This window comes from Trematomus bernacchii, unplaced genomic scaffold (genome assembly GCF_902827165.1).
Source record: "Trematomus bernacchii unplaced genomic scaffold, fTreBer1.1, whole genome shotgun sequence".
In the NCBI taxonomy this organism is placed as follows: domain Eukaryota; kingdom Metazoa; phylum Chordata; class Actinopteri; order Perciformes; family Nototheniidae; genus Trematomus; species Trematomus bernacchii.
This window is the reverse complement of record NW_022987973.1, coordinates 538195-564288: the sequence shown is the minus strand read 5'-3', so window position 1 is coordinate 564288 and position 26094 is coordinate 538195. Positions and strand designations below refer to the sequence as shown.

The 26094-nt window shown below is 40.5% G+C and overlaps 3 protein-coding genes across 6 annotated transcripts in view; 1 reads left to right on the top strand and 2 right to left on the bottom strand.

Annotated features, from left to right (window-relative positions):
* The window catches only part of cd276 (CD276 molecule), a 67649-nt gene extending 61437 nt beyond the window's left edge, over positions 1-6212 (bottom strand). Inside the window, exon 1 of the mRNA XM_034117101.1 lies at positions 5932-6212. The gene's annotated coding sequence lies outside the window, so the exon portion shown is untranslated. The remainder of the gene's footprint in view (positions 1-5931) is intronic.
* Positions 6213-7028: 816 nt separating this feature from the next.
* Positions 7029-12066, top strand: LOC117471325 (ubiquitin-like protein 7). Of its 2 annotated transcripts, none has more exons than XM_034116233.1 (11): positions 7029-7110; positions 7516-7696; positions 7827-7946; positions 8040-8125; positions 9237-9321; positions 9415-9472; positions 9591-9724; positions 10494-10543; positions 10638-10814; positions 10966-11079; positions 11298-12066. In XM_034116233.1, the coding sequence occupies exons 2-11, from the start codon at positions 7522-7524 to the stop codon at positions 11436-11438; spliced, it is 1140 nt and encodes a 379-aa protein (XP_033972124.1). In that variant the 5' UTR covers positions 7029-7110; positions 7516-7521; the 3' UTR covers positions 11439-12066. The 2 variants fall into 2 exon arrangements, with proteins under 2 accessions (XP_033972124.1, XP_033972123.1); XM_034116232.1 differs by lacking the exon at positions 7029-7110 and adding an exon at positions 7143-7342.
* A 4633-nt stretch (positions 12067-16699) lies between these two features.
* Positions 16700-26094, bottom strand: part of LOC117471324 (SH2 domain-containing adapter protein F-like) — a 101596-nt gene continuing 92201 nt past the window's right edge. For all 3 annotated transcript variants that reach the window (XM_034116229.1, XM_034116230.1, XM_034116231.1), the window contains one exon: positions 16700-19939. In XM_034116229.1, coding sequence (XP_033972120.1) covers positions 19753-19939 — 187 coding nt within the window. In that variant the 3' untranslated portion in view covers positions 16700-19752. The remainder of the gene's footprint in view (positions 19940-26094) is intronic.

Sequence of the window (26094 nt, the reverse complement as noted above, 5' to 3'; positions counted from 1 at the left end):
TTAACCTTGCCAGCAGGCAGGCCTTTGTGTCAGACAGGGATCTGAAGCCTGTATTCATCTTCGCTCTCACCTGTTCTGCTCGGTATAATTGCTGTTTTTGTCATGAGGACCGGTGGCATTGAGTAGGGCTTTGATAGTGGCTTCAGTTTCCCGTCGGAAACGGCGGTCTGACGGAGGTAATATTCTAAATATAGCAAACACTTAAACTGATATTGATTTTTTTAGGAGGGCCTTTCTTTCCTGTAGCTATAATGTTTTGCTGCCGCCCCCGCACACAGCAATACATTGATTTTCTACTGTGTACGGTGTAGGTTATACAGTGACTATGGTTAGGTAACTGATACAACACTACTTCAAAACATGACGTGTCTTAGCATGACACACATGGTTCTGCTTCCTTTCTATTTCCTTTTCATGAGTTATTCATATTCTCATGTATCACAATACTTTAAATTCCTCTTTAAATACACAGGAAACAGGTGTATGTGCCCTGAGACGTTTTAGTGGCTGAAAGAGGAAGCACATGGTTGATAACAGCTCCTTTTATATTTTTATATTTGAAGTTATTCTGATGGCAAATGTTTTGGTTTGTAGCAGCAATAGATATTGATAGTGAAAATTGGTGTGGACTATGTTTTGCCTTCAGCCCATTCTTCTTAGCACCAGTGTTTCAGATTGTGTGTGTGTGTGTGTGTGTGTGTGTGTGTGTGTGTGTGTGTGTGTGTGTGTGTGTGTGTGTGTGTGTGTGTGTGTGTGTGTGTGTGTGTGTGTAGGGCTGCTTTCCTCAGTGAGGGTGACATTTTCAAAACAACCACTGAGTGTCACTACATTTCAAATCATATACATAACAATGGGAAAACTTAAAGTGCACTTATCATGCTATTTTTAGGCAATAGCCAGGGTTGGGACAGAGGGTTACTTTGTAAATGTAATCAGTTACTGAATACTGAATACATGGCTCTGAAAGTAATCCGAATACAGTTACGTGTCTTAAAAAAGTAACGTATTCAGATTACTTTTAGAATACTTTTGGAATACTTTCTTTTTCCATAACAGATGGGTATGTTTTAGTGAACAGGAGACACGTATTTTACTGTTTTAGTGGCTTATCAAGAGCACAACTCAAACACGACATCTTGGTGTCATTCTGGAAAGCTCCCTCTCATCTGCACCCCACATAAAAAACATCCCCCGGACTGCATTCTTTGTCCTGTCTTAAACCTTTCCTTAGAATATTTTATGAATTGTAAGGTGTTTTGGGTGCTTTGAAAGGCGCCTCTAAATAGAATGAATTATCATTATTAATTATTATTATTATCTGAAACTATGTAATAACTTTTTTCAGTCACTTGCCCGATGCATTCAGCAGCAGCAGGCCATTCACTTTGATTTTATCCCATTATATAATGTCATAATTTCGACAATAAAGAAATGCTACATAAACTTTATCTTGCACATTTTATCGAACCATCTCCGTTTCTAACTTTCAATATATTTTTTAAAAGATCTCTCTCTCTCTACTGTCACACTGTCACTGTCACTGAAACAGTATGGAGCTCAAAGGCTTTCTCTCTTGCCGGTTATACCACAAGGTGAGTCCTTTTTATTTCCTGCTTCTTCACACACATGCTCTCCAGTACAGGTTAGCTCTGAGTGTTAGCGATGCTAATGTAAACACCGACCATATTACGTCCAAAACAGTCGGGCATTGTTTCTGATAGCAACGTTTCTGATAGGGCCGTGGGTGTAAAGCCAGCCTACATTTCCGATATTATGTCATATCGGACGCAAATCTGGATCAGCTCCGTTGTACCCCCGTTTTTAGAGATTTGGGTACGGAGGAAAAGAGAGAGGGTTTTATTTTCTGACGCTGCGTGAGTTCCCTGACACACCGGGGACACATATTTATGTATAAAAGACATCAAAAAGTGCATTTTGCATGATAGGTCCCCTTTAAGTAAAGCTACATGTGCAGTAGCTTATCTTTTTTTAATGTATTTATTTGTATTTAACCTTTATTTAACCAGATGAAAACATTGAGACAAAATTTAATTTACAATGCTGACCTGGCCAAGAAGGCAGCAACGTTCTTACACATAACACAGACATATAAAATACAGAAAACACAACTAAGTAAACAAAAAGACGAAAAGCAGTCACTACATTGTGCACATTAGGACAGTAAGAAAGGTACATTACTTATTACTGCAAGATCAGCTGGTGGTAAGGACCTCAGACAGCTTCAATTTAAAACAGGCTATTGGGACAAGTGCCATCAGTTTAAGGCTTGATTGAAGGTCATTCCAAGACCAAGGACCATAATAACTCATCTTTAGGGTTGGCGTTCAAGATGGAAAGCACACATTAGAAATGCAACTGCTTTTAATACTGCTGGTCTGTATAAACTGACATTGAGGATGCTCAGATACACTGGAGGAGTTACATTTCTTCTTCTCTCTATCATTTAGTTATGTGGCTGTTAACAAACAAGACAAAAGGGTTATACCAACTTTTGTTTGGCAGTATATCTTTCCATATTCATCCTGTTGTCATAGGATGCTTTCACCTATTCATTTTAGTTTCTTCTGTTAACTACATTCAAAACCATATAGTGTTACATGTAGTTTTACAGAAACAGAAGATATCAGTAACAACACCTGTAGTTTGTGTCTGTCTATACTGGAAACATATAATTTAAGCTTCAAAGCAAGAAAAGTGAATCCTTACGGTTGAGCAGATTCAGGTTAAATCAAATTCACATTTTTAATTCAAACCTAGTTTTTCTATATATGTGGACATATATGAGTTCCTGTAGATTGGAGAAGGCAGCTAACAGATCAGTCGGGATGTTTTGGTGTTATAAATGATTCGAAATTGCTGTCAGCTGTGGCTCCACCTCATGGCTGAACCAAAGCGTTTTCCATGAGGTTCCAGTTATGGCTTTAGCAGAGAAGATGTGGGCAGAAGTGCAGATTCATCCGTAACTTTCCAACAGCGCACACTCACCATTTGCTCTGGACCATCAGAACTTTCAGGCCTTTCCATTCAGGCCTGCCAGAAACAAACTCAAAAGAGATCCCTGCAAAACCATCTGAATCTCCCAAGATACTTGCCCTCAAAGGCAGAGAATGTGGCTTATTCAATGCGTAGACGTTTAAAAATGGGGATAAATATCAAATGAGGAAAAGACCAGGCACATACCGCAGCCAGCCTCTCCAAAAGGACAAGGTTTCTGTAAATATATCAACTAAAGACATAATGAACTACAAAATGCCAACACACCAAACCACAGTCTGACTGTCTGTGTTGTCCAGACACCAGGAAGCCATCAAAAGTTTTGTTACTGAATGATTCAAGGTTTTTAAAGGACCCCATGCCGGCATTTTAATGTGTTTTCCTTCCTGTCATTTTACGATGCACCTTTAACGATTCCACTCACTGTCAGAAATCAAAACAAGCTGACCACGCTCCCAAGTCGCAACCTAAAGAATATAATGATACAACTTTAACTGTAAAAGGTTGTATTTTTAAAAGGCTATGTTATCCATCATATTACCCCAATGACTTATTCACTTATACACTTATTCATGGCTCTTTTTTGATAATGGTGCTCTCTAAATTGAAGATCATTAATATGTAAAAGAATTGGTCACTGAAAGAATGTTTGACAGTATGAATGTCTTGACTTTCTTTTAGTGATTGGTCGGCAGCTTTTGAGCCATAATCACCAGTGTATTTCATTTTGACACTGCACTAAGGATTATTAAGCTTCTTACTGAGGTCAAACGAGAGAGAAATGATTCTTTAAGTATCACAGAACATTAAGATTTACTGTTTTGCCATGGTCATTGTACCAACTCAGTATTCTTTGGAAAAATCTGTGACAGTGGTCCGCTTGTCTTTTTACTGACACAACTGTTATTTTCCTCTTCTGGATGACAAGACCATTTTTAAACACTATTAATATAATGGATCTAACTGACCTTCTGGGCCCAAATGTCTCATTGGCATATGGCTGGCACCATTGCCAAGCTTCTCAAACCATTGGGAACCATTCAACCCTTGACAATAGGAACATTTCCCACCTGGAAAACCCCCGTCCCTTGGAGGGCATCATGGGATGAAAACGAGCCTTTCAAATCCATATGGCAGCAGTGGTGAGCATTAAGCAAGCCCTCTTAAGGGATGGCTGGATTCACTTCATGCAAGGAAATGTTCCCATAGTAGTCAAGTCATTGGTCAAATGATACATTAGCTCGTCAAACTGAAAAGAGAAGAGCTCCATAAACTTAAAGAAAGCTTTTTGGCTCAGGGGATGTATGAAAGTTACTTGCCAACTTTCTTTTTAACTACTGAAACTCCATTTTACTTTGCACACTATAGGCAATGCATCAGTGCCATTAAGCAACATAATAATAGACCTGGGCTGCGCAATATGATGAAATATATCAAAAGATACACGCTTTTTTATTGTATATATATATTTGTATATGTTTTTATCAGGATGAAGGCTTAAACATTTTTTCTTTCGAATATTATTAAAAACTCTTAATTTGTTTAATTAAGTGTTTTTAAAATGACAGTCCTTTTAATTTGTTATGTTGTTTTAAATTCACACTTGAAAGTAAAAAGATAGGCTATATCATCTTTTATTTTCACATAGACTATGTATTTATTGAAGTACCAGAAAAGATGCTACTATGTATCTTGATACTGTTATCGAAATATGAAATAACCTCTATTGTGAGAGAAGACGTTGGCCTTTTTGCCCAGCCCAATACTACACTGGCTATTTTTATCTCAATGATAATTAGCAACCGTGGCAGTGAGAGCTGTTGGTACGTGTCTTGTCAAGAGAAGAAAAATGTTTGCAATGTGACGGATACTCCAGCAGCCTGCTTTTGTAAAGCTGCAGGAGCCAATTTAGCATAACCTTTATCTTATGGCAGCTTGACATATGTGCAATAACATGGAGATGAAAAAAGACCATGAATTGCCAAACTGCAATCACATCTCGGGAAAAAAATGTGTTAGAACATCTCGAACATTGTCAAATAACATAATTATCTTTTCACTATATCATATCTCATTTCCTAGCCAAGTCAGAGCAGTAACTACATCCTCCTACATGACAGGAAGCTGTACCTGCCAGCAGAGCACAGCTGCATTACCATGTGATAAGGGCAGCATGAGGCCAGGCAACATCACCAGACTACAGCATCTCCTATACACCGCTTCCCAAACCTTTCAGTTTTTCTGAATAAAAGCATACAGTAGTTCAGTGTAGGAAAAGTGTATTTTCTAACTGTTTCATCCTGCTAATATTTACTGAGCACTCAATTTTGTTTTGACCCTTTATTTGGTTTCAAATCTCAGGTTGGCTACCAGTGTGGCCAAGCCTCTTTTGAAAGAGTGAGGAAACTTGTACTTTTAAATATGTAGTGTTTCCTTATTATAAAAGGTCCATATATTGGAGACTATCAAACGTCATATTGAAGCTGGTATGACTCCAAATAAAGCACTTGGTGGGCTTTATTTAACATGTATTACTGTATGTTTAAAAAAAAAGCTAACTGTTACTGTTATGTCCCTATGTTGACTTATGGAAGTTAGAAAGATGAAATGCCTTGCTGCAGTATTGACTTTTTCTCAAATGGGGGCGCCGTCCTGTTCATAGATGTTATTGCTCTGCATCTGTGAAACAGTACACTGTATAGCTTAGCGGGCCTCTGGCTTGCTTTTTAAAACTACAACAAATAACAGATATATGACACAGAGCCAGTGAATGAAGCCAATTCTGTGAACAACTCACCCTAACTCGAGTTAATGTGGTTCCCCGCCAGCTGTTGCGCGTGTTGGAAAATAACCAAAGTTATGTCTTCGATATCGTCTCTGTTAGCTTATGCTCTCATATCAAACTTAATTTCTTACCATGTTAGGAAGGCGAAACTTGGAAAGCACCAACCATCCAGCGGCAGGGACTCCTCTTTTCTCTGACCAGCACAAGCCGATGTATTTTTCCACAGTATAGTTCCTTCCTCGGACAACACAAAGCACTTCTAAAACTGTTGCTGAGCCGATAACAGTTCTTCCTGACGGTGGAAACAGCTGTAAGATGTGTTTTCAGAGTGAGAGTCTTCCATTGATTTGGGACGCGTCTCTTAACTGTAACCACTCCTTGCTGCTTTGTCCAGCAGTGATGTCATAGGGGAGAAATGAGTCTGGAGAGTCCGAGAGTTCCGACCCCCTGCTTAACTGTTTGTGAACACACATGTTTTTTTCTTTACACATGCAGTAGACCAAGTATCGTATAAATACACGTTTGCGGTTCATATGCAACTGCTTTCATTCGCTGGGCACACGAAATTACTTTTTACATGTAGCCTGTATAGACTATCTTATAATAACCGCATTGACTTATCACATGGTCCTTGAACGTATCACTGAGCTGCCAGTGCCAACTATGCAGTTTATATGAAACCATAGGAATGAAACTCACATAATTAACTTTGAGTGCACATTTGTATAGCCTATTAATTTGTGTGTGGATTAATACATCTATTTGATTGATTATATATTAGACACGTTATTTAATATGATTCATAAATTACATTTGCCAGTTGTGTGGTAGGCTAAAGACAACTAGGCTATTGTTAGTGAGCAGTTATGTGGCTGCAATAATAATAATACTTGACCTAAATTGCCCTAAAATGAGACATACATACAGACATTACTGTCTGGAAACATGTTTGTCCAAGACATGACACAGCTTTAGAAAATGTTAAATACGTAGCTGTGTAGCAGCAGGAAAATCAATTGGGAACCTTTGGTCCGCAGCACAGGAAAAGTTTTTTATTGTGTATCTATTTTTTTACAAAATAGGTAGCCTATATGGACATATTGTCTATAATGCAAGTGGTCTAAACTGGCTAACAATTAGGTCGTTACGTGTCAGTGCGAAAGAGGAAAAGGAGACACTTTAAGATTGATGTTAAAAATACAGAGGAAGCCACAGAAATGAAAGATCCTTTGTTTGAACGGTGCAAGTAAACGTTACGTAGACCACGTGACTAAAATCCAGGAAGTGAATCGAGTGTCAACAATAAAACGGTGAGTCTGCGGTTATTTTACAACGGCTACAGTTGTCATGCCGTTTATGTCTGTAATGTATTTTACATTTGCTAGGCATTCTTTTAAACCAGACATACGTTACTAATTGAATTTGCGAACCGGCTTGTTTTTGTCTGCTTTTTTTAGCAAATGCTAAGAAGCTAACAGGGGTTTAGCAGGTTTGCTAACGTCATTTATGATGTCAAAAACCCCCAAAAAGATTAAGCTGGAGGTGATAATGCATTTTTCTGATGTCTATTATCTATAGCATGTGGTACCGAACGTGTCATAGCATAGTGGAAATTATAATAGCTAACGTAAATAACAACCGGCTTACAATAACAACAGCTCGTCAAATATGGAGTAAATACGTAGTTGATAGTGTGTTTTCTGTTTATGTTATAGGTAGCGATGACTTCTTCAGAATGGCGCCTGTCTCTGAAGATGATGGATCAGCCCAAATCCACCTTCCACTTCCCAGACATGATGCCTGGGGATGTTCCTCCTGGAGGATACAGAATCGCCACTGTAAAACAGCTTGTCGCAGCACAGATCCCTGACTCCTTCCCAGATCCTGAACTAATAGGTGTGTAACATGTGTGGTGTTTGAACCTCAAGCCATCAACTTTGAATTAAATGCATCTCTGTGTGTAGTTTTAATGTATGTCTTATTGTTATTTTTTTGTCTTAAAATGTATGATAATGTCTCATATCAGAGTTCGTCCACTGTGGTCGGAAGCTTAAGGACGACCTTACTCTGGATGCCTGCGGGATTCAACCGGGATCCACCTTACACATCCTCAAAAAGACCTGGCCAGAGTCAGAGAGCCGTTCAGGTCTGCTTTGTCATTTAAGTATTGAAATACATGTTGTTTAAGCTGTACTGTAAGTGAAACTGAAAGTCAATCTGAACTGTTTTCCTTTTCTAGAGCCTGTGAACAGAGCAACAGCAGCCAGGGAGTTCAGGGTGTTTCACGCTGCTCTACACTCTCTAAACTCTGCCTACAGAGACTCAGTGAGTAGAAAACGCACACAGGGACAAGCACATGGTGGAGACAACCCTTTATGATCCAATGAGTTTAAATTATGTTCCATTCCACATACATATATTTAGAATATTGCTTTGGCATAATGTATAAAAACGTGTATTCATTTCCATATTTGTTTTGCCTTTGCTACAATATCGCCGCCTTATTTTACAACAGAAGGGAATAGGTTAAGGCCTTGTGTAGATTTGTTTTCAGACTTGAAAACATGCGCTCTGGTTGACCTCTTCTGATGAGATTTAACTTCACCAAATGTGGAAAAGGGTGCATGAAATATAGAGTTCATCCTCTTTGGAATACAACGTCTGAGTTATCAGACATCACTGTACCCATTGGAGTTTGGTGGCTTTCTCATGCCTTACACTCAGTACAAGTTTAAATAGGTTATCCTTCACTGCCGAATACAGGACTGCATTGTGTTGTTGGCACTATACACATTTTTGGACACACTAACCTTGTAACTATTTAGCTGGGGTTATTTTTAGTTTTTCCCTCGGGTGCAGTCACACCTGTGTTGACAGCTGTTGACCTCTGATTGGATGCGTTTTTGTTCCCGTGTGATCCGGACCCTCGGCAGCTACGAGCTGGTCAAAGATGATCCTCAACAGGAAGAGGTTTAGCTATTAATGCCTGGCAGCTTTCCATGGTGTACACCTACTCGCACCATTTTGGAATACCAACATGTTGGCTTAAGTGATAAAGGGATAGTTCAGATTCAACTTGTTTTGACTTTGATCCATGGATAATGGCACAGATGTGGATAGGGCTGTGTCAGCACCAACTTTTGAAATCACTACACATCCCTCAGATCTTAATAGATCTACACTTCTATGACAGATCTATATAAAACGCTGTGGATGGTTCTAATGTAGTTTGAAGTCAAGGATGGTATATTTATATTCAAAGGATGTGTAGATTGCCTATACTGTATATTTTATTTTAATGTTTCACCATCAGTGGGTAACTCGTCCAACCTTGTGTAAAATCTGCATGTGTATTAAGCCTAAAAATGTAGATAGTATCGAAATGTTTCAGATCTATATTTACCAATGAAACGTACTGTATTTCCCCCTCACATAGGTTTATAAAATGCTGACAAATAAAGAGTCTCTGGATCAGATCATTGTGGCCACACCCGGGCTCAGGTTAGACCCAGTTGCCTTAGGTAAGACATGCTGAGTTTTATTCATATTACCATCCTATTTTGTGCAAGTATGCAAATGGTTACATTTCCCAATACGCCCTTTTATTTGCTCAGGCGTGCTTCAAGACAAAGATCTCTTTGTGCAGTTCACAGACCCCAGCATGCTGGATGTGTAAGTTTGGCTTTTCTTTGTTATTCACTCTAATGTAACACATAATAAGTGAGTACAGCACGTACACACACACGTGGAAAGTCCTTTAAATTCCCATCTATACTTGTCTGTTTCATAGATTGATCTCTTCACACCCGGCCCTCGTCAATGCCATCATCCTGGTGCTGCACTCTGTGGCCGGCAGCATGCCCGCTCAGGCCAGTGCCAGCTCCTCTCGCAACGTCTCCGCCAGCTCCTACAGCGATATGCCAGGTGAGCGAGGACAGGGTGCAATAAAAACAGGCATAACCTATGGCAAGCAAGAGAGGGAATATGGTTATTGTTAGGGAATAATTTGCTTAGGTATTCAAACTTGGACACAGTTCATCATTTTCTCCTCTCACTGTCTCCTTTCCCATGGCATAGGTCTACGGCCTTGGGTATTGCTGCTATCTCTCTTAAGGAGGGGCAGCTTGGGCGCATTGTTGTTGCCAGTCTATGACAGAGCACAAGCCGTCATGAGGTAGTTTACTGTTCAGGGACGAAGGTTCCCTGGCGCACATTCTTTCCTATGGACGAGAGCTCTAGTTAGATTCAGGGTCCATATTTGTTTAGTCTCGCTGATGAAGAATGTTGATTATTACACTCCGAACTAGTTAAAACCTTGAGCTACAGAAAGAGTTCTTCAGAATTGGTTTGGCAACCGCTGAGTCAACTCGTGACACACCACCTGTCTTGTCAATTCTCCGGCCGTAGCTCCAAATAAACCGTCAGTGTTTGCCATCAAAGCTCCAGCTCTCCTCGTGTCTCTCTGAGTCCTGACTCTCCATTGCTACAGAGGTTTCCCCCACAGTTATGAAGAAGTGTTGTTGGCAAGCTACACAAATTTAAACAACAGATTGAAGTGAGACACAAGGTCAATGTTCTCAATGAAATAAAACCTAGAGTATAGTATGTGCCTTAAAATAGAACATGCATAGATATTTTGAATCCATTTTGTTGTGTTTTTCACTACAAATACATAATCCTTTTTACCTGGCAGGGGGCTTCATGTTTGAGGGCATGTCTGACGATGAGGACGACTTCCAGTCCGTAAGTACCTCCGCCTCTTTCTGAACATCACGTGTCATGTACAGGATAACTGATGATGCTAACGTCTGTGTGTGTGTGTGTGTGTGTGTAACAGGGGAGCCCCGCGGGTCCCTCACACAGAGCAGGAGGCTCGGCAGGAATACGCCCAGTGTCTCTGAGCCACAGCGGAGCGACGGGCCCTCGACCAATAACGCAGAGCGAGCTGGCCACAGCTTTGGCCCTCGCCAGCACGCCTGACAGCAGCGCGGTCACTCCAACAACTTCTAGCCAGGTAACATAACAAGGAGAAAAATATTACACACACATATTTTACTACCCATTTTACTACTGAACCGATGTTGTATTGAGCTTAAAATATGGAACTTTAAGGACATTATTATGTATTGAAAACATACAAAATCTGATTTTTGTTTTTGCTATAGTCGGACCCCTCTAGTGGCGTAGCCCCCATGCCAGCAGGGACCCCAGTGAGTAACGATCTCTTCAGCCAGGCGCTGCAGCAAGCTCTGCAAGCCTCCAACATGTCGGCTCTACAGGTGAGGCCGAACAGACTCAATGCCGCAATTAATGGAGAAAGTGTACTCTGAATTATCGATTAAATTAAGTTACTGTCCTTTTTTAGGTAAAATATTTGTATATTTTGAAGCAAAACGAGGCAGGAATGGAAATGATTGGTGCTTTAAATTCAGCTCTGGATTTTGGATGGTCTTTTGGATGAAATACTTATTCAGTGAATGTGTTTTTGTTCTGCTAGGGCCGCTGGCAGTCCCAGATGCAGCAGCTCAGAGACATGGGGATCCAGGACGAGGATCTGATGCTGAGGGTGCTGCAGGCCACAGATGGTGACATCCAATCTGCCCTGGAGCTCATATTTGCTGGAGGCCCCGGACTCTGAGCCATCGCCCCACAGACGGAGGCTTTTATAGACCTGGGAACAGCTTGTCTTCTACAGTATTCAGATGTATTATGATTACCCTGTTTTTCACATTTACAGCATCACATCAGAGTCTCTCTTGGTGATGACAGACTTTTGTTATTAATATGATTTATTGTAATAAATGTGATCATGCTTACCTCATCCACTTCTGAGCCTGGCTTCCTGTTACTAAAAAGATGACATTGACTGTAAACGTATGGCATTACTCATTCTCAATTATACTCTATTTCAAGGGTTCTCAAACTCTTTCAGCTTGAGACCCAAAAGGGACATTTGGTCGCTCCCCTGTACCTAACACTTTAGAATTACATCATGAATTGCCATAACGTCTACATAATAAACTACTGACAAAGAACACAAAACAAATAAATAAAAAATGTAATTTGTTATAGTACATCACTGCAATAATCCCATCTCCTGTGTGTAATGTTTAGATATTTACTTCCTCAGCAAACATTCACAATAAACTTGCACAAAATCATTAGGACATAATAGAGTAAGGCAATGCACTCAATGTCAGTTTGGGTGGGGGTCAACATTAATTGTCACACATTTTGTTATCACTAATAAATGAAGAATCATGTTTTATCCCCCTTTCTGTTTCTCACCCTTCTCAAATCTCAGATTGTTGGTCTTCTCTTAAACCCCAGCATGTAATTGGGGCTGTTTTTTTACTGAATTATATTAAAACAATGCTGATCTGACAAGCAGGGGTTATTTAAAATCACTACTTGTTCTTGACACTATCATATTAGTTACACACGAACATTCATTTCCGACATTTGTCCTTGAAACTGATTCAATTGTCTTTTTTATTTAACTCGAAATGCCGATTTATGATAAAGTAATAAGGAACATTCGGATCAAAATGTTATTGTTTATTTGTTTCTCAATCTTACAAACGCATATAATCATAAGCAAATTGGGTTGCAATGTTAACTATTGTTTGTGTTTCTTATAATGCTCTGAAAGCCATCCTGTTATTCACATATTTGTACACTAGATGGCAATGCAGCTGCACATTATTTCTAACCGACATTACTGATTATCATATCATATCCTTACGGACACTGCTTGTTCATTTGCTCTTCCTTCCTTTCCCAAATGTAAAGTTATGCTCTTTAATATGCCCTCTGTTTTAGTTGAATGTATTCATTTTTAAAGAAGGCAATATAATTGGACAGCTAGTAACATAAACAAGGAAGTTGCAGATAGCCTATAAGCTTTATTAACATCCACTGTTGCTTGTCAGGGTGTTGTTTCCACTCGCTAAGCCCCATTCCCCCCCAGCCTTATTACAGAATGCTACATTAGCTTTGTCTGCTTGTCTCCCATCAGGGTCTTTTGGGGGAGGACATATTGCGGGCCCCCCTCCGCTACCTAGCGTTCTCCATTTACAGTAATTGCCCTGCTTAGTTTTATTACTGCATCTGTGAATGCGACAACTCAATCAGTGGATTGCCCTTTCATGAGCCCAGCACCCAAACAGCGCTTTGTGTCCGTCTGTCCCCATTACTGCTTTATATGCATGCACACCTGCGGGCAATTTCCACCTCAAACTGCCTCCAAGGGTATTTTAAAACCACAGCTTTTCCACTGTGCTGAAGGAATCAATGTCAACAAACAATAGTGAATACAAGTGCCATTGCCTTTCAAGTAGATTAAAAAGGAAACTGCTTGCCAAGATGAGATGGTATTTCAAACCGAGCAGGAGAAGAGCATTTCCATTTAGACTGTGAAGTCAGGTGTGGTACTGTATGTGTTGCAGCATACACACATGTTGGTGTATTGTTTCTGGCTACTGTTTTCTATGCATAGACTGCCATCACAAGCCTCGTAACTGCAGCTTCAGGAAGATTCGCCTTGGAAAATCATGTGAAGTTGTCATGGAGACACTACGATATGCCGTCACACATATGGTATAGAAAAGCTGTTATTGCACACCATATGTGGGTCCCTTTTGTTGTCAACTGTGAGAGGAGTATTGGCTATATATAATCTGTTGAGATTAAATCCTCTAGCCTACTGTGAATCCACCCTCACGTCAACATAGAACTGAAATTGCAATACTCTATATCAGGGGTGTCAAACTCAAATACACAGTGGGTCAAAATAAAAAAATCGGTAGGCTACTAGTCGAGGGCCGGACTCGTTCAATGTTTATTAACTTATTGCACATATTAAACCTGGGACTAACAAAGTTTACATTATTGCCTATAAAAACAACATTACACATTAAATAATCAGTTGCATTCATTTCTTATGGCTCTATCTGCAGCTTTTCCCGAGTCCTTTGTTATGATTACATTTTTCCACAGGCCAACAACAGCTTCAAAAAAACATTTCCCCTCAAAGAAAAAACAAACATGCCCTGTTGTCTCAAGAAAGAAAGTGCAGAAGGAAACATTGAAACTCAGTGTGCTGCTCTGTGATGCTAGTTCAAGCCAGATACTTGGCATCTCATCTTGGGTGCAAGTTCATCAATGTTTGGGCTCAGGCTCTGAGCTGAGGAAATCCTCAGGATTGAGTGAAGGTGTGCGTGCAATATACCGGCGGGCCAGATCTAATAGTAATTAGAAATTACCCTGCGGGCCGAAATTAAATCCGCCAAGGGCCTGATTTGGCCCCCGGGCCTTGAGTTTGACACATGTGCTCTATATGAACTGTTTACTATTGTTTGCAACACTCTTTCAAAAGCTGTTCATCAGTGTACAACCTTGCTATTCAAAAAGGTTATATTTACTATTTTTCTTTGGAAAATCCAACATGAGCTTATTATTTAGAAGTCTAAATCTGTCTTATTTAAAAGGTGCTGTTTGACACCCATTGTCGGCAAGTGAACTACTAACTTTGGCAACCTCAGAGGGAGTGGAAATAATATGAAAACATATTCTTATGTCTCTTTCTCTGCACCTACCACTTGATCTTTTGCAGATAAATATAGTCCCTCTTTATTGGGCTTTGTCACAGAGAATTTGAATAGCTGTAAAGAACGACATTATTCTCCAATGTTATGAGACTTTCTCTTTGTGTTCTTTAACACCTGTTATTATAATGACACGTACAGTATGTGTGGAAAAAAGCACTTCTGAGCAGGAACAGGAAATGGCTTAAACAACTGGAAAATATGCCTTTATAATGAATAAAGTCTGGGGCTTTGAACCTGGCACGAATCTGCCAAATTACTCCCACAGTGACCTGAGATCCAGGTAATGAGCAAGGTGCTGCACCAGCTCATTATGGGCAATATGTTAAGCCAATAGAAAGCATCAAAGCCAGGCCTTTAGAAATGGTGTAAAAGCTCCTCTAATCAAGCCTTCACAGACAAGCAGAACAATGACAACACTCTTCTCTCCAGATGAAATCCTCCGGCGTGCCAGTGGAGCAGGGGAGGAGAGAGTTGGCATAATGCCCTCAGTGAGCTTTTGTCTTTCTGAAAGGACGCAACTCATGTGGTATTAACATAAGGTCTGTTACCTGAGATTGCTTTCTGACTGGTGTGACTGAGCGGAATATGAAATACGCCTCGGATGGACACGAGGCCTTTCTATCCCCGAGTGGGCCATTCATTGCTTTCAAGCCTTGCTTTTATTCTTCCTTTTTTTCAGCACTTTTTTTCTCCATAAAAGGGTCTTTGATGCATTTAATCCCAGGTGCTTTAACCCTTGAAGGAGCTTCTCTGGAGGAGAACAGAGGTAAAGATCATGAACAAACCGGTGGGAGAAACTTAAAATAGCAACTTCACTTCGTCAGGAGATGTGGACTGGACTGACTTACTGAAGGTAAACAAGAGGAAGCTATTAGAAAGACAGGACATTCAGTGCATGAGCATGTGTGTAGACAGTCATTTCTTGAAAGATGTACACTGCCATTTCAAGAGAAGAGTCTAAAGAAAAACGTAAGAAATTGAGCAATTATGTTTCATTTGTACTCACTTTTACGTCATAAAAAGTGTACTATTGCACACAGACAAATGTAGCAGCAGACTGTCATCACATCCACATAGACAAAGTTCTCATTGCCTTGCTATTAAACTACTTGAGAGGCAGTGAATGGTCAATGTTTCCTAACATCAACCCCCTGTGCACTTCCTGAGAGCCTGCCAGATGTTTTATGACCAGAAAGTGGTGTGTAAAAACTCCCTCTGCTGTTACAATGCAACAGCTCTAAGATAAGGCACAATATTAAGGATTTTACTGTTAAAATTGCCTTCAATAGACCTGAATGCAAGCAGGTTACTTTACATGTACTAACATCCAGTGTGTGATCGCTTGTTCTTTGTAGTGATGTGTCTGACTGAAAAGTATGGCCAGATACCGAAAAATAATCAGGTACTTAAAACACATCGTATGGTTTTGAAACAAAAAAACTAAAAGATACATTTAAACCACCAACTAAATTATTGTTGTTGATGTTGCAAAGCATCCATGACTTTTATTTAGCTGGTATTTCAATTTTGCATTAAAAGAATATTGATTACATAACCTAGATGGCCCAAATGTGTTTTCAGCCAAGCACACAATAATAAAAAAAGAAAAAGTATTCAGTTTTTACAATAAGTTATTTTGAATAATTTGGTTTGATTTCTCCTATAATCAATATCCAAGCCCAGGGTTATTCCAGTACATTTCTTGTAGAGAAATATTTGAGAGACCTATAAAATAAAGTGTTACTATTACAAATCAACACTACTTTTCTGTCTCCTCTGGGTTGAGATATCCTCTCAATCTGTTACTTCAGGCAAATACGTTCTGCAAAAGCCAAGAATAATATACGCTTTGCACTTCATTGCATTTACAGTGTGGAAAAAAATAGCCTGCATTCATAAAATGCTGCTATAAAAGTGTTCTTTATTGGACAAAAGGGCAGAGAAGAGATTCCTGGACGCAGCAGGGAGCCTACTTTTACTGCAGGAAATATGGACTACTGCAGCGCGCTTCAGACGGAAACACATCGAGCAAATGCTTCTGGGATGAACAACGGAGTGAACAAAAAAAAAATGGGACGCTACAAAGTGGATCAATAAAGGACAACAAGTGCTGGAGTACTGGCTAGATAATAGCTCTAGCTCTCTGTCCTTGGTGCAAACAATGGTCGCTCTCCATTATGTGTCAAAGGGCTTCACCATGGTTACTGGTGATGGTGAAGATACAGGAAACTGCTTTTTCTCTTACTAGTAATGATGTGTTTGAAAATAATAGAGCTCAGACATTATATCACACATTAACTCATAAACCCCATTTTTATTTATTTTGAACCTTGATGCCTCTTGTCCCCATACATTACATTCAGTATATACATTTGGCCATGAGGGACTGTACAGAGATATGTTATAGTAGTGCATACATACGTGGCACGGACATGTACACAAAGGAAACTCATACATGCCACTTTAGCACAGTAAAGTGAAACACAAGATACACACGGGGCTGATGGTTGCTCACACACACACACACACACACACTCACACTTCTTTATGCATGCACACAAGCACACTTTAAGACACTTCTGAGGGAGGAGAAGGGCTCTTTCAGGTTCTAATGATAGACATATGTGAAGAGTGGGTCTGCTGATTGCAGCAAATCCCCCCCTGTCAGAACACCCTCCCCTCTGTCTCCCCTCCTTACATCCATTTCCCTTTCTCCATATAGCTAAGGCCTCTCTCGGGGCAGTGCGGCTGTCACACACAGGCTCTTTCCTTTTAGTAGAGTCATTTTTCATCAGCAGCAGTAACTTAGGAGCCTCTACTCTCAACCTTTGTTATCTTAAACAGGGAACATAAAGGATACATCACACATAGTTGATTTCATTTGCATTTCTTCTTAGGATATCTTTTATCAAGAAAATACATAGGTCCACTTCAACAACATACCGTTCCTTAATAAAGCTGCAGAGGTTACATACTTATGTCTGCTCACTTACTACACCAACAAAATAAACGTCTTTCTGCCAACTATTCTCTCAAACATTCTGTTGATAAATCTCTTCCCGGTGGACATCTTGTACCATCACATTTGTCATAAACATTTGGTGGAGGCACACACTCCAATATATTTCCCTTCAATGACAGCAGTTTAAAGTTGCATAGCACACAGCAGTGTCAATAAGTATTGACTTTGTATTTACAGTGGTCATGCTCGCTTAAGTCTGTTTCTTATTCATAGTGTCTTCACCTTGGACCAAAGCCCCCCGTCATTTTCATTGTAACTGGGATTTGCTCATTAAACCACAGAAATGTGCAACTCATAAGACTGAAAAGGGTTTCCTGTGTAGTGCTACAAACATTAGGCCCTCTGCTTAGACTGAGCTTGTGTTGTTATTATTAATCAGAAGTAGTATTATTTCATCAGAGCAGCCCACATAACAGTCCTATGAGTTGCTTAAATATAATGTGGTTGTAAAAGAATACAAGAGGCCATTCAAATAAAACGAGTCATTGGGCTGACTTCTAGTTTCTTGATTCCAATGAGGAACAAATAATGTTCTGACAACCAAAGACTTCAAGAAAGGGCTGTTCCCAGTTTGTACCAGCAGGATTAAAAACACTGGAACTCAAAAAGTCTGCGCACACATTCTCATATGCATACATTTTTCATTTCATGTTGGACGGGTTGGACACATGCATACTCATCACATTCACACATGTATGCACATCTGGTAGTAAGGGTAGATGATTGAGCCATTTGAATGCAAAGAAGAAGCATGAAAGGTTGAAGGTAGGCGTGTTTTTTCTCTGGTTCTAACAGGCTGCGCTGTGATTGGTCCGGAGGAGAATATGCGATCGTCTCTCATGTGAGGTTTGACAATCCCCTTGGTCAGGAGACACCGTGACTTGTTTCCCAAAGTCAGGCCACTGAGGCAAACGTGCGTTGAGCAGAACTTGGAACAACAAAAATGCAAAGCACCACAGGTAAAGAGGCTGGAGTAGTCCCAAAAAACACGATCACATCGGCACAGAACAATGAGGGCCAAGGGGCCGACGGGCCATCACAAAGGAGTAACACATCAGTAATAATTACCCCAGAATAAATTACAGTCACAGAACAATCGTTAAAAGCAGAACTGGAAATCAGCTGATCTAGCGGACTGATTCGACCCATGCATTATAAGGCATTAACCAAACATCTGTTACTGACATCACACAGTTTCATATTAGTGACTATACATACAACTGCTGATCTGGAAAATCTACTTTTGTTTTTCCATTAAAAAAAACATCTTGTATTTAAAAAACATATCCATAAACTGATGATGTCATTTTAAGGGAATTGGGAATGTCATAGGGAGAGCAGATCGATGTCTGAAATCCCATTGTACCTATTGATCTGCAGATGGGCGAATGAAATTGATTTTCTGAGGTAGACAATGCAGGCATATTTCATTCTCCCGATGCAAAGCCATTCTAAGGAGGGGTCGCCGGGCTAATTTGGTCCATTTGGACAGGCTCTGGTCTCTAGCCTCGGCCAATTGTACTGTGTCAGATGAGTTGACCCATCCATCATGATCTCCTGCCTGTCTCGCCACCATAGTACTTACACCGTCATTGGTGTGATACACCCCCTCGGTGATGGATAGCAGACAGCATGTACTATGACAAGATAGAGAGATCAGCGTGCACTGCTCACAGGCCTGTTATTTCCACACAGCTGGGGACACACTATTCATGCAAGGCCAGTTTATTCAATATCCAGACCGCTGTATGAGGCCCATGTGGACAATATCCCTCAACAGGCCTCGTAAATGTTGCTTCCCTTACACGGCTCTTACAATCTTCAAGTCCTCTGACAAACAATTACAGAATCAACAGAGCCTAACCAAATGAGCATACACTATTTTTATGATGTGCACTCCTAGGATAAAACATTTTCTGAGAAAAGGTACACCCCAGTGACACATGTTACAATATTGTACCTCTCTTTTTCTATGAGTGTTAAGTGCTTAGGGAAATCAGCTGAAGAATCAGTGAAATGATGTTCATCAGGTGGTCAGTCTGTGATGTGATGAAGTGGGTGTCCGTCATAAATAAAATAAAATAAAAGAATAAAGCCTTCTGCCTCATTGAGTCTGTACATCATGTGTAAGATAATATGCAGTAGGCCTTCAAAACAGGTCTGGAATCTGTCGGCTAGTGAGGTGAGTTAGAATCAGCAGTTTTGGGATGTCACTGTTCGAATTCCCATGAGCCTTCTGGGCACTGTCCAGAAGGACAGGAAGCGTGGAGCCACAGGGTTGCCCGGTGGGTTCGGCAGGGGCCTGCCGGTGACCCGGAGCACTATAGTGTCCTGATGGCTACGGGGTACAGCAGGGACATGTGTTCGGCCCCCTTGATGGGCAGCTTGCGGCTAGAGTAGAAATAGATGATCTCAGGCACGCTGTCAAACGGGCAGCTGTTCTGGCCCAGGATGTACTTGCTCTCCTTTGTCCGTGACAGCTTCATGTGCATGAAGCCCTGGCTGCTCCTGGGGACAGAAGAAAACAAAAGGGGAGGGACAGAAAACATTTATTTATTATATCAAAACAAGACTAAGAGAGAGACTGCTTTATACATTATATTTCATTAAGTTACAGATTTCATCTTCAATCCGGCATGAAAGCCAATTATTTGTGCAAACCAAGGAGGGACCAGACAGCTCTGAGACAGTTTGGAGAAAAATGCTAATATCAGCATCTTGTTTATATTAAAAAAGCGAGAACTGCAGCTTAAAAATACCCTGCGTTACGAAAAGCACTTTCCCCAGAAACCAATATGAATGCCACTTATGTAAAACTTTTGACAGGACAAGTTCAATTTATTTGTTCTTACCTAAAACTTTCCAGAGCCTAAAAAAGCCATGTTCATGTGCGTGTGCTTTATCATTCTAATGTACACGGCAGAACCACATGGGGGGGAGTTAATACATTATGCAATGGGCCACACAACATGGAACGTTTGCTAGTTAGCACACACAACAAACTAAGCTAAAGCTAATGGGAATGCCATCATTTTCCAGGTTTTCATAAACACACATTATATACATCTTTATTGTAGGTGGTGCAGAAAAAAGAAAAGTAAAGGTATCACAAAACCATTCTTTGGAACCATGAATGTCTCAACAAATAATACTCTAATCCATCATGTAGACATTTGGACATAACTTTGACGAGCTACATGGAAAGTGAGGGGATTACAGAAGTCATAAGGATACATCCTCTAGGAAACATGGGCACAAGTATGCAATCCATTTGATAGCTGATGAGATATTTCAGTCAGGACCAAAGTAGCGGCCCAACCGACCATCACTGCTGTGCCTGGAGCCATGTAGCATGGCTCAAAACCAATTTAGGGAGAGAGGTATGTCAGGAGCCTGAATATATGGGGACTCAGCAGATTGCCCTTCCTTGACAGCTCCTTCCTCATCTACTCCCAGAGTAGCCGCTCCCTACAGTACGTGACAATGTTCTGAAAGCTGGATTACCTCTGATAACTTTGGAGCTGTCATGGGAGAAGACTAAAAGCCAGGTTGCTTAAGGTGCTGGGTTTCACATGCAGAGCATAAAGAGAAAGCTAATGAACCCCCAGGATAAATCACTTAAGCTACAGCAATAAATGCACGGCAAATTAAAAGCTCCTTGTGGATTTCTCGGGGCCTTGGATCAATACATTTGACAGCTTGCCAGTAATCTCCTGCTTTAAAATAGAAAATGACTTTTTTTGGAGTTAAGTGATGCAACAGTGAGCTTTAGCAAGGATCTAATTGTCCCTATATCCTGCTGTAAACATATTGTTCTGATGATCTGTCTTTACAGAAACACATTAGCAAAATAGCTTTTTCAATCAGCAGCTAATGCTTCCAGCAAGTTATGATTGCTTCAGGCTCAAATACTGTGGACTCACTCGCTGTGATTTGGCATTATAGCCAACAACGTTTTTTTTCCACACCACTTAACAACTTATTCTACTTCATATGTGTGACTTCCTTAATCTGAAATGTGACCCCTGTGGCTGAAATGCGAAAGAAATGCCAAGAAGGAGGATAATTACACCAGAAGAAAGAGAGGAGAATGAAACCCCCTCCTCTAAATCTTGCTGTGACATGCAGCCAAGAAAATCAGGTAGGCATGAGAGCTGCGGACGCATTGACTCATGGGACCATTTAGTGTTATCTGCACGACACATTCTGTATGTGTCAATGACGGTGTGGAACAGGACTCTCGTGAGGAATGTGCATATGCAAGATAAGTGCATACAAGGTGGTAACTAGAAGAGATAATATACATTCCATCAACAAAACTAGGATGTGGGAATATCGTTCCGACGCACGTATCTCTGTTTGGATAAGATAAGGTGCAAACACGGTGGTCAAGAGTGTTGATGAGGTCCATCTCATGCCATGCTCCTCTCCGCCATGTGTATTTGTATCCGTTCCTGATCATCATGTGGTTTCATAAATAGTGAGTACATTACAAGTGTAAATAAACACACGTATTTGTGGATGTGTCCATTATCTGGCATGAGCAGCAGCAAGAACTGGGCTTTAGGCGCCTTCAACGTAAGGAAGGTCCATTCTTACTTATCTCATAATTACATGTGTAAAGCCTGCAGATGTGTTCGCTCCCTGATGCACAGAGAGACGCCGGCACAGAGATAACGCTGAAGTGGAAAACAGCTCAGAATGTACAGGGTTCAATCCAGGGACATCCATCAGGACTAAGAATACAGGCAGAGCGATAAATGGTGATTATGTCATCAGAGGAGACCAATCCTTTTCTTAATATAAGTGTGATAAATACTATTATTACAGAAAGCCAGATACAGCTATGATCTATCTGCTCTATGAGGTTTGAGTCGTAGGTATTGTTGATAGCAGATGAAGGAGATTTCATTTGAAATGCTCACATTATTTTTCATCGGCGAGCTGAAGAGGATAGCTGCAGGCTCGCTGGGCTGTAAAACTGAAGTAAACAAAACTATAAGACTTCTCCATTACCTTCATCGCTTTTGGCCTCGATATTTATTTGTATCATTAACAATTTAATTATGATTTGAGGAGAAGAGGACCCATTTTACTCGCATCCTTCTTCCACTCCGCAAGTGGTGCCAGGAGGGATCATTTAAAAAAAAAATAAAAATAAAAATCCTTCATGGAAAGTGCATTTGATGAGTCTTCACTGTTGGAGCGCTGGGACACAGGTGTTAGGTTACATAGAGCCACACTTAAAAAGGCAAACACATCAATAGCATCATTTTTAGATTCCCAACTGATTTCCAGTCGGTGCTCATGGCCGCTTATCACGTTACAGTCCTGCAGAGACAGAAACCGGGTCAATGGAGCCATAATGCTGTTGATAACATAAATATGGGGTTCTTTTTGAGAAAACAAGCCTTCGTGGTGTTATCATATCCCTGTTTGTTTGTTGATTAATCTCACTGGGGTTTATTGGGGTTCATGACTTTGACTTGAACCCTGTCGTTCTGAGAGCAGGAACAGCCTGGCAGCACTCACAGCTTATCTCCTTCAACATATTGGATTGCTCTATGAATGATGCTCTCAGCGTTATGATTCTGTGGAGAAAGTGCAAAGCCCTCCGCCAAAAGATAATGATCCTTGGCAGAAGCGATGACCTTTTTAGACATTACTGGTTATCCTGTTCGCCCATTATTTCATATGAGCACTAATTGAATGAGTCTACCTGGGAGGAGCCTAATAATTCACAAAACACAATCTGACATCATATCTGATCTGGTTAATGGAATATAGCATGATGAAAACATACACAACCTTAACATTGTTTTGTGTTATATGCAGTTATTTGTGTCGTCTGCTCCACACAAAGGAAATCTCTGCACCATAAAAGCACGACATATCCTGGGATCGAATTGAAGATACAAATACGTTCTGGTTGTTCTTTCAAATGGGTATTTAGTTTCCGCTTGTCTGTGTTGTGGCATCAAACAGATTCTAAAGGATAGATTTTATTCTACCACTAACTGTTTTCTCTCCTCAGCCAGTGGGAGCCTGCTGTGCAGAGCTCTCTCGCGAGCAGAGGAACAGGATGACACTGTGCTCTGACAGACTTGTAAAGGGTTTAATATGTTTCAAATACCTAAAAGGGTTTCTCTCAGCGGAGACAGAAGAAAAAGAGCAAAAAGGAGTGGAGGGGCAGAGGGAGAGGGAACAGAAGAAAGGGGTGAGAAGGGCAAGACAGACAGAAAATGCTTTCCTTCAGGCCAGAGGACTCTGGGGGCTGCAGTTCTCTGCGACGGCTGTCTTTATCAATAATGCAATACACATACGTGCCACCTCATGGCCTTATACATTTTTCAGCAACCTCAGACATGGAGGATCTTCACCTTGGGTTTCTACTCATTTGCAGTGGCAACCTGGGAGACAGGCTTGTGTGAGAGAGCTGAACTCAGAGTAACCTTTGCCTTGCAGTAAGGTGGCACCTGTCATTCCCACAAATTGGCCCGCTGTTATCCAGGCTGGATCTGATTGATGCCAAAGGCACAAGATATGACATTATGTGACTGCTGGGAGCTGACTTACACAAATATACACGTGAGGCTACACACAGAAGCACAACGCTTCAAGAAACATTCTATATTTAGGGTTTTGCGTACTTCTGCCTTTTGTGCTCATCCACGTTTCCAAAACTAGTGTTTGCCAGCAGATCACAGCTGAATACAATTGTGGCCTGAAAAAGCTGTGGGTAAGGAACAGAAACATTAACACTAGCTTGGGTGTCAATAAGGTGTCATCCAACGCCTTGCTCTTGGTTTTTGAAAAGAGAAGCAGGCGATTGGTAAGTGCATTCGATGAATTAATGCTCATGGAGAATATGGTGAATAAACATGTAACTAAATAGTCCATTGGTAAAACCAGGTATAAAACTGTGGGATGTGAATAAGTGTGGCTACATGAATGTTATTAAGGCCATTACTAAAATAGAAGGTTAAAACATTACCACACACTAAATCTACTCATCTCATTGTACCTGTATAATGAGAATAAAGGATTATATTCTATTCTATCAAGTGAAACTTTTATTTGAGATAATACCTTGCTCTTATTACTTTCTGTGCCTTCTGGACTTTCTCCCTCAAAAACGTTTTATTTAATTAATCTAGCAATAAGCAATTCATTAGGATAGGTAAAGCCCCGAGCGTTGAGTAATTTACTTCCTCACATAATGGAGAGACGGGGTGGATCATTTCTCTCTAGCTATACAAAAAAAGAATGTCTTCATAAGTTAATGCTGCAAAATTGAACAGTTGCTTATTGGAGCTGCTTTTATCAAATGCACTCCTTGTACTATCACTAACTTTACCAGCATAGGGATAGCAAACTGTTTCAAACTTCATTGGAAATACTGTATAAGTCTAGTCCACTAAGATCATGTATCCTTTCTTATATAGCATGGCATTTTTAAATACATATATATAAACAGTATCTATGATTTGTTGAGTGATATGATTACTATTAGATCCATTTGTATCTCCAAGGTACCTTCATTTTGCCAAAGGAAATCTTTCAAAGGAGCTTCATGTCATGGATTATTTAAAGATAGTGTGTTAGGATACTTTGAAAATACTATACAGTATTGTAGTAGTCATACAGGCTTTGAGTTTTAGGTGTGTAGTCAGTCAGAATGTCAGTGTGAGAGCACAAAAGGGAACCAGTCACACAAGCAAAAGAAAACCATCCGTCACTGAGACAGTTAGACGGTCAGCTACAGTAGCATGAAGAGAATTTGAGCAATGGAAAACATTATATTTCTCTGCCAAGACACATAAGCCTCAAGCAAGAAAAGCTCTGCCGTAATAATGAAGGCTAATCAACGTCTCTGAGCATATTATACTTTCATCTCATCTGAAGGCTGTCATTGAGCTGTGGAGATTTCTATAAATGTCATATGGATGAGCCTGCCAGGAAATGTAAAATGTACTTTATATGAAGGGAATGGGGAAAGTTACAAGGATTTTGAAACTGATGGCTCCAGCAAATTTACCACATTTAATCTTGGCAGGGCCGGTTATGATTTTGCCACCTAGAACTTGCACTTGGCAACACAATCATAAAAAAACCCTCCAAAGACACACACTCCCGTCAAAACAATAGGAAGTGACTTCACCGCGGGGCCTTTCAGCTAACGTAACCTCTACCTAATGTCAGACTGGACTAAACCAATCAGAGGGGCTCCTTTGGACCCTCTGCTGGATGCGGCAGGGATCATGGGTCGCTGATGGAGGGCAACATTAACTGTGTTGTGGGCACATCAGCAAATCAAGTAGTGCACGGTGTCAGAGGGGTGACCGGGGGGAGGGGCAGGACAAGGGACGGGCAGGATGTAGCTGGGAGATAGAGGTCTGAAAGGTGAACATTATTACCATATTGAAAAGGTTGAGTCAGCAGAATATTGGGGACAGGTATACAAGGACCTTTGTGAGCAAGGTGTTAGATGTGTCCACCATGTGCACTCCTGGTAAGCATGTAAAGCTGCTAAAACCTTTTACACAGAGGCAGGGGAAGTGCCTGTTGCAAATAATTCTTGACACTTAAGACAATGAATACTGAATTGTACACATCATTTTCTTAACTCTAGGACACTTTAGCAGGTGAAATCGCATTTGAAA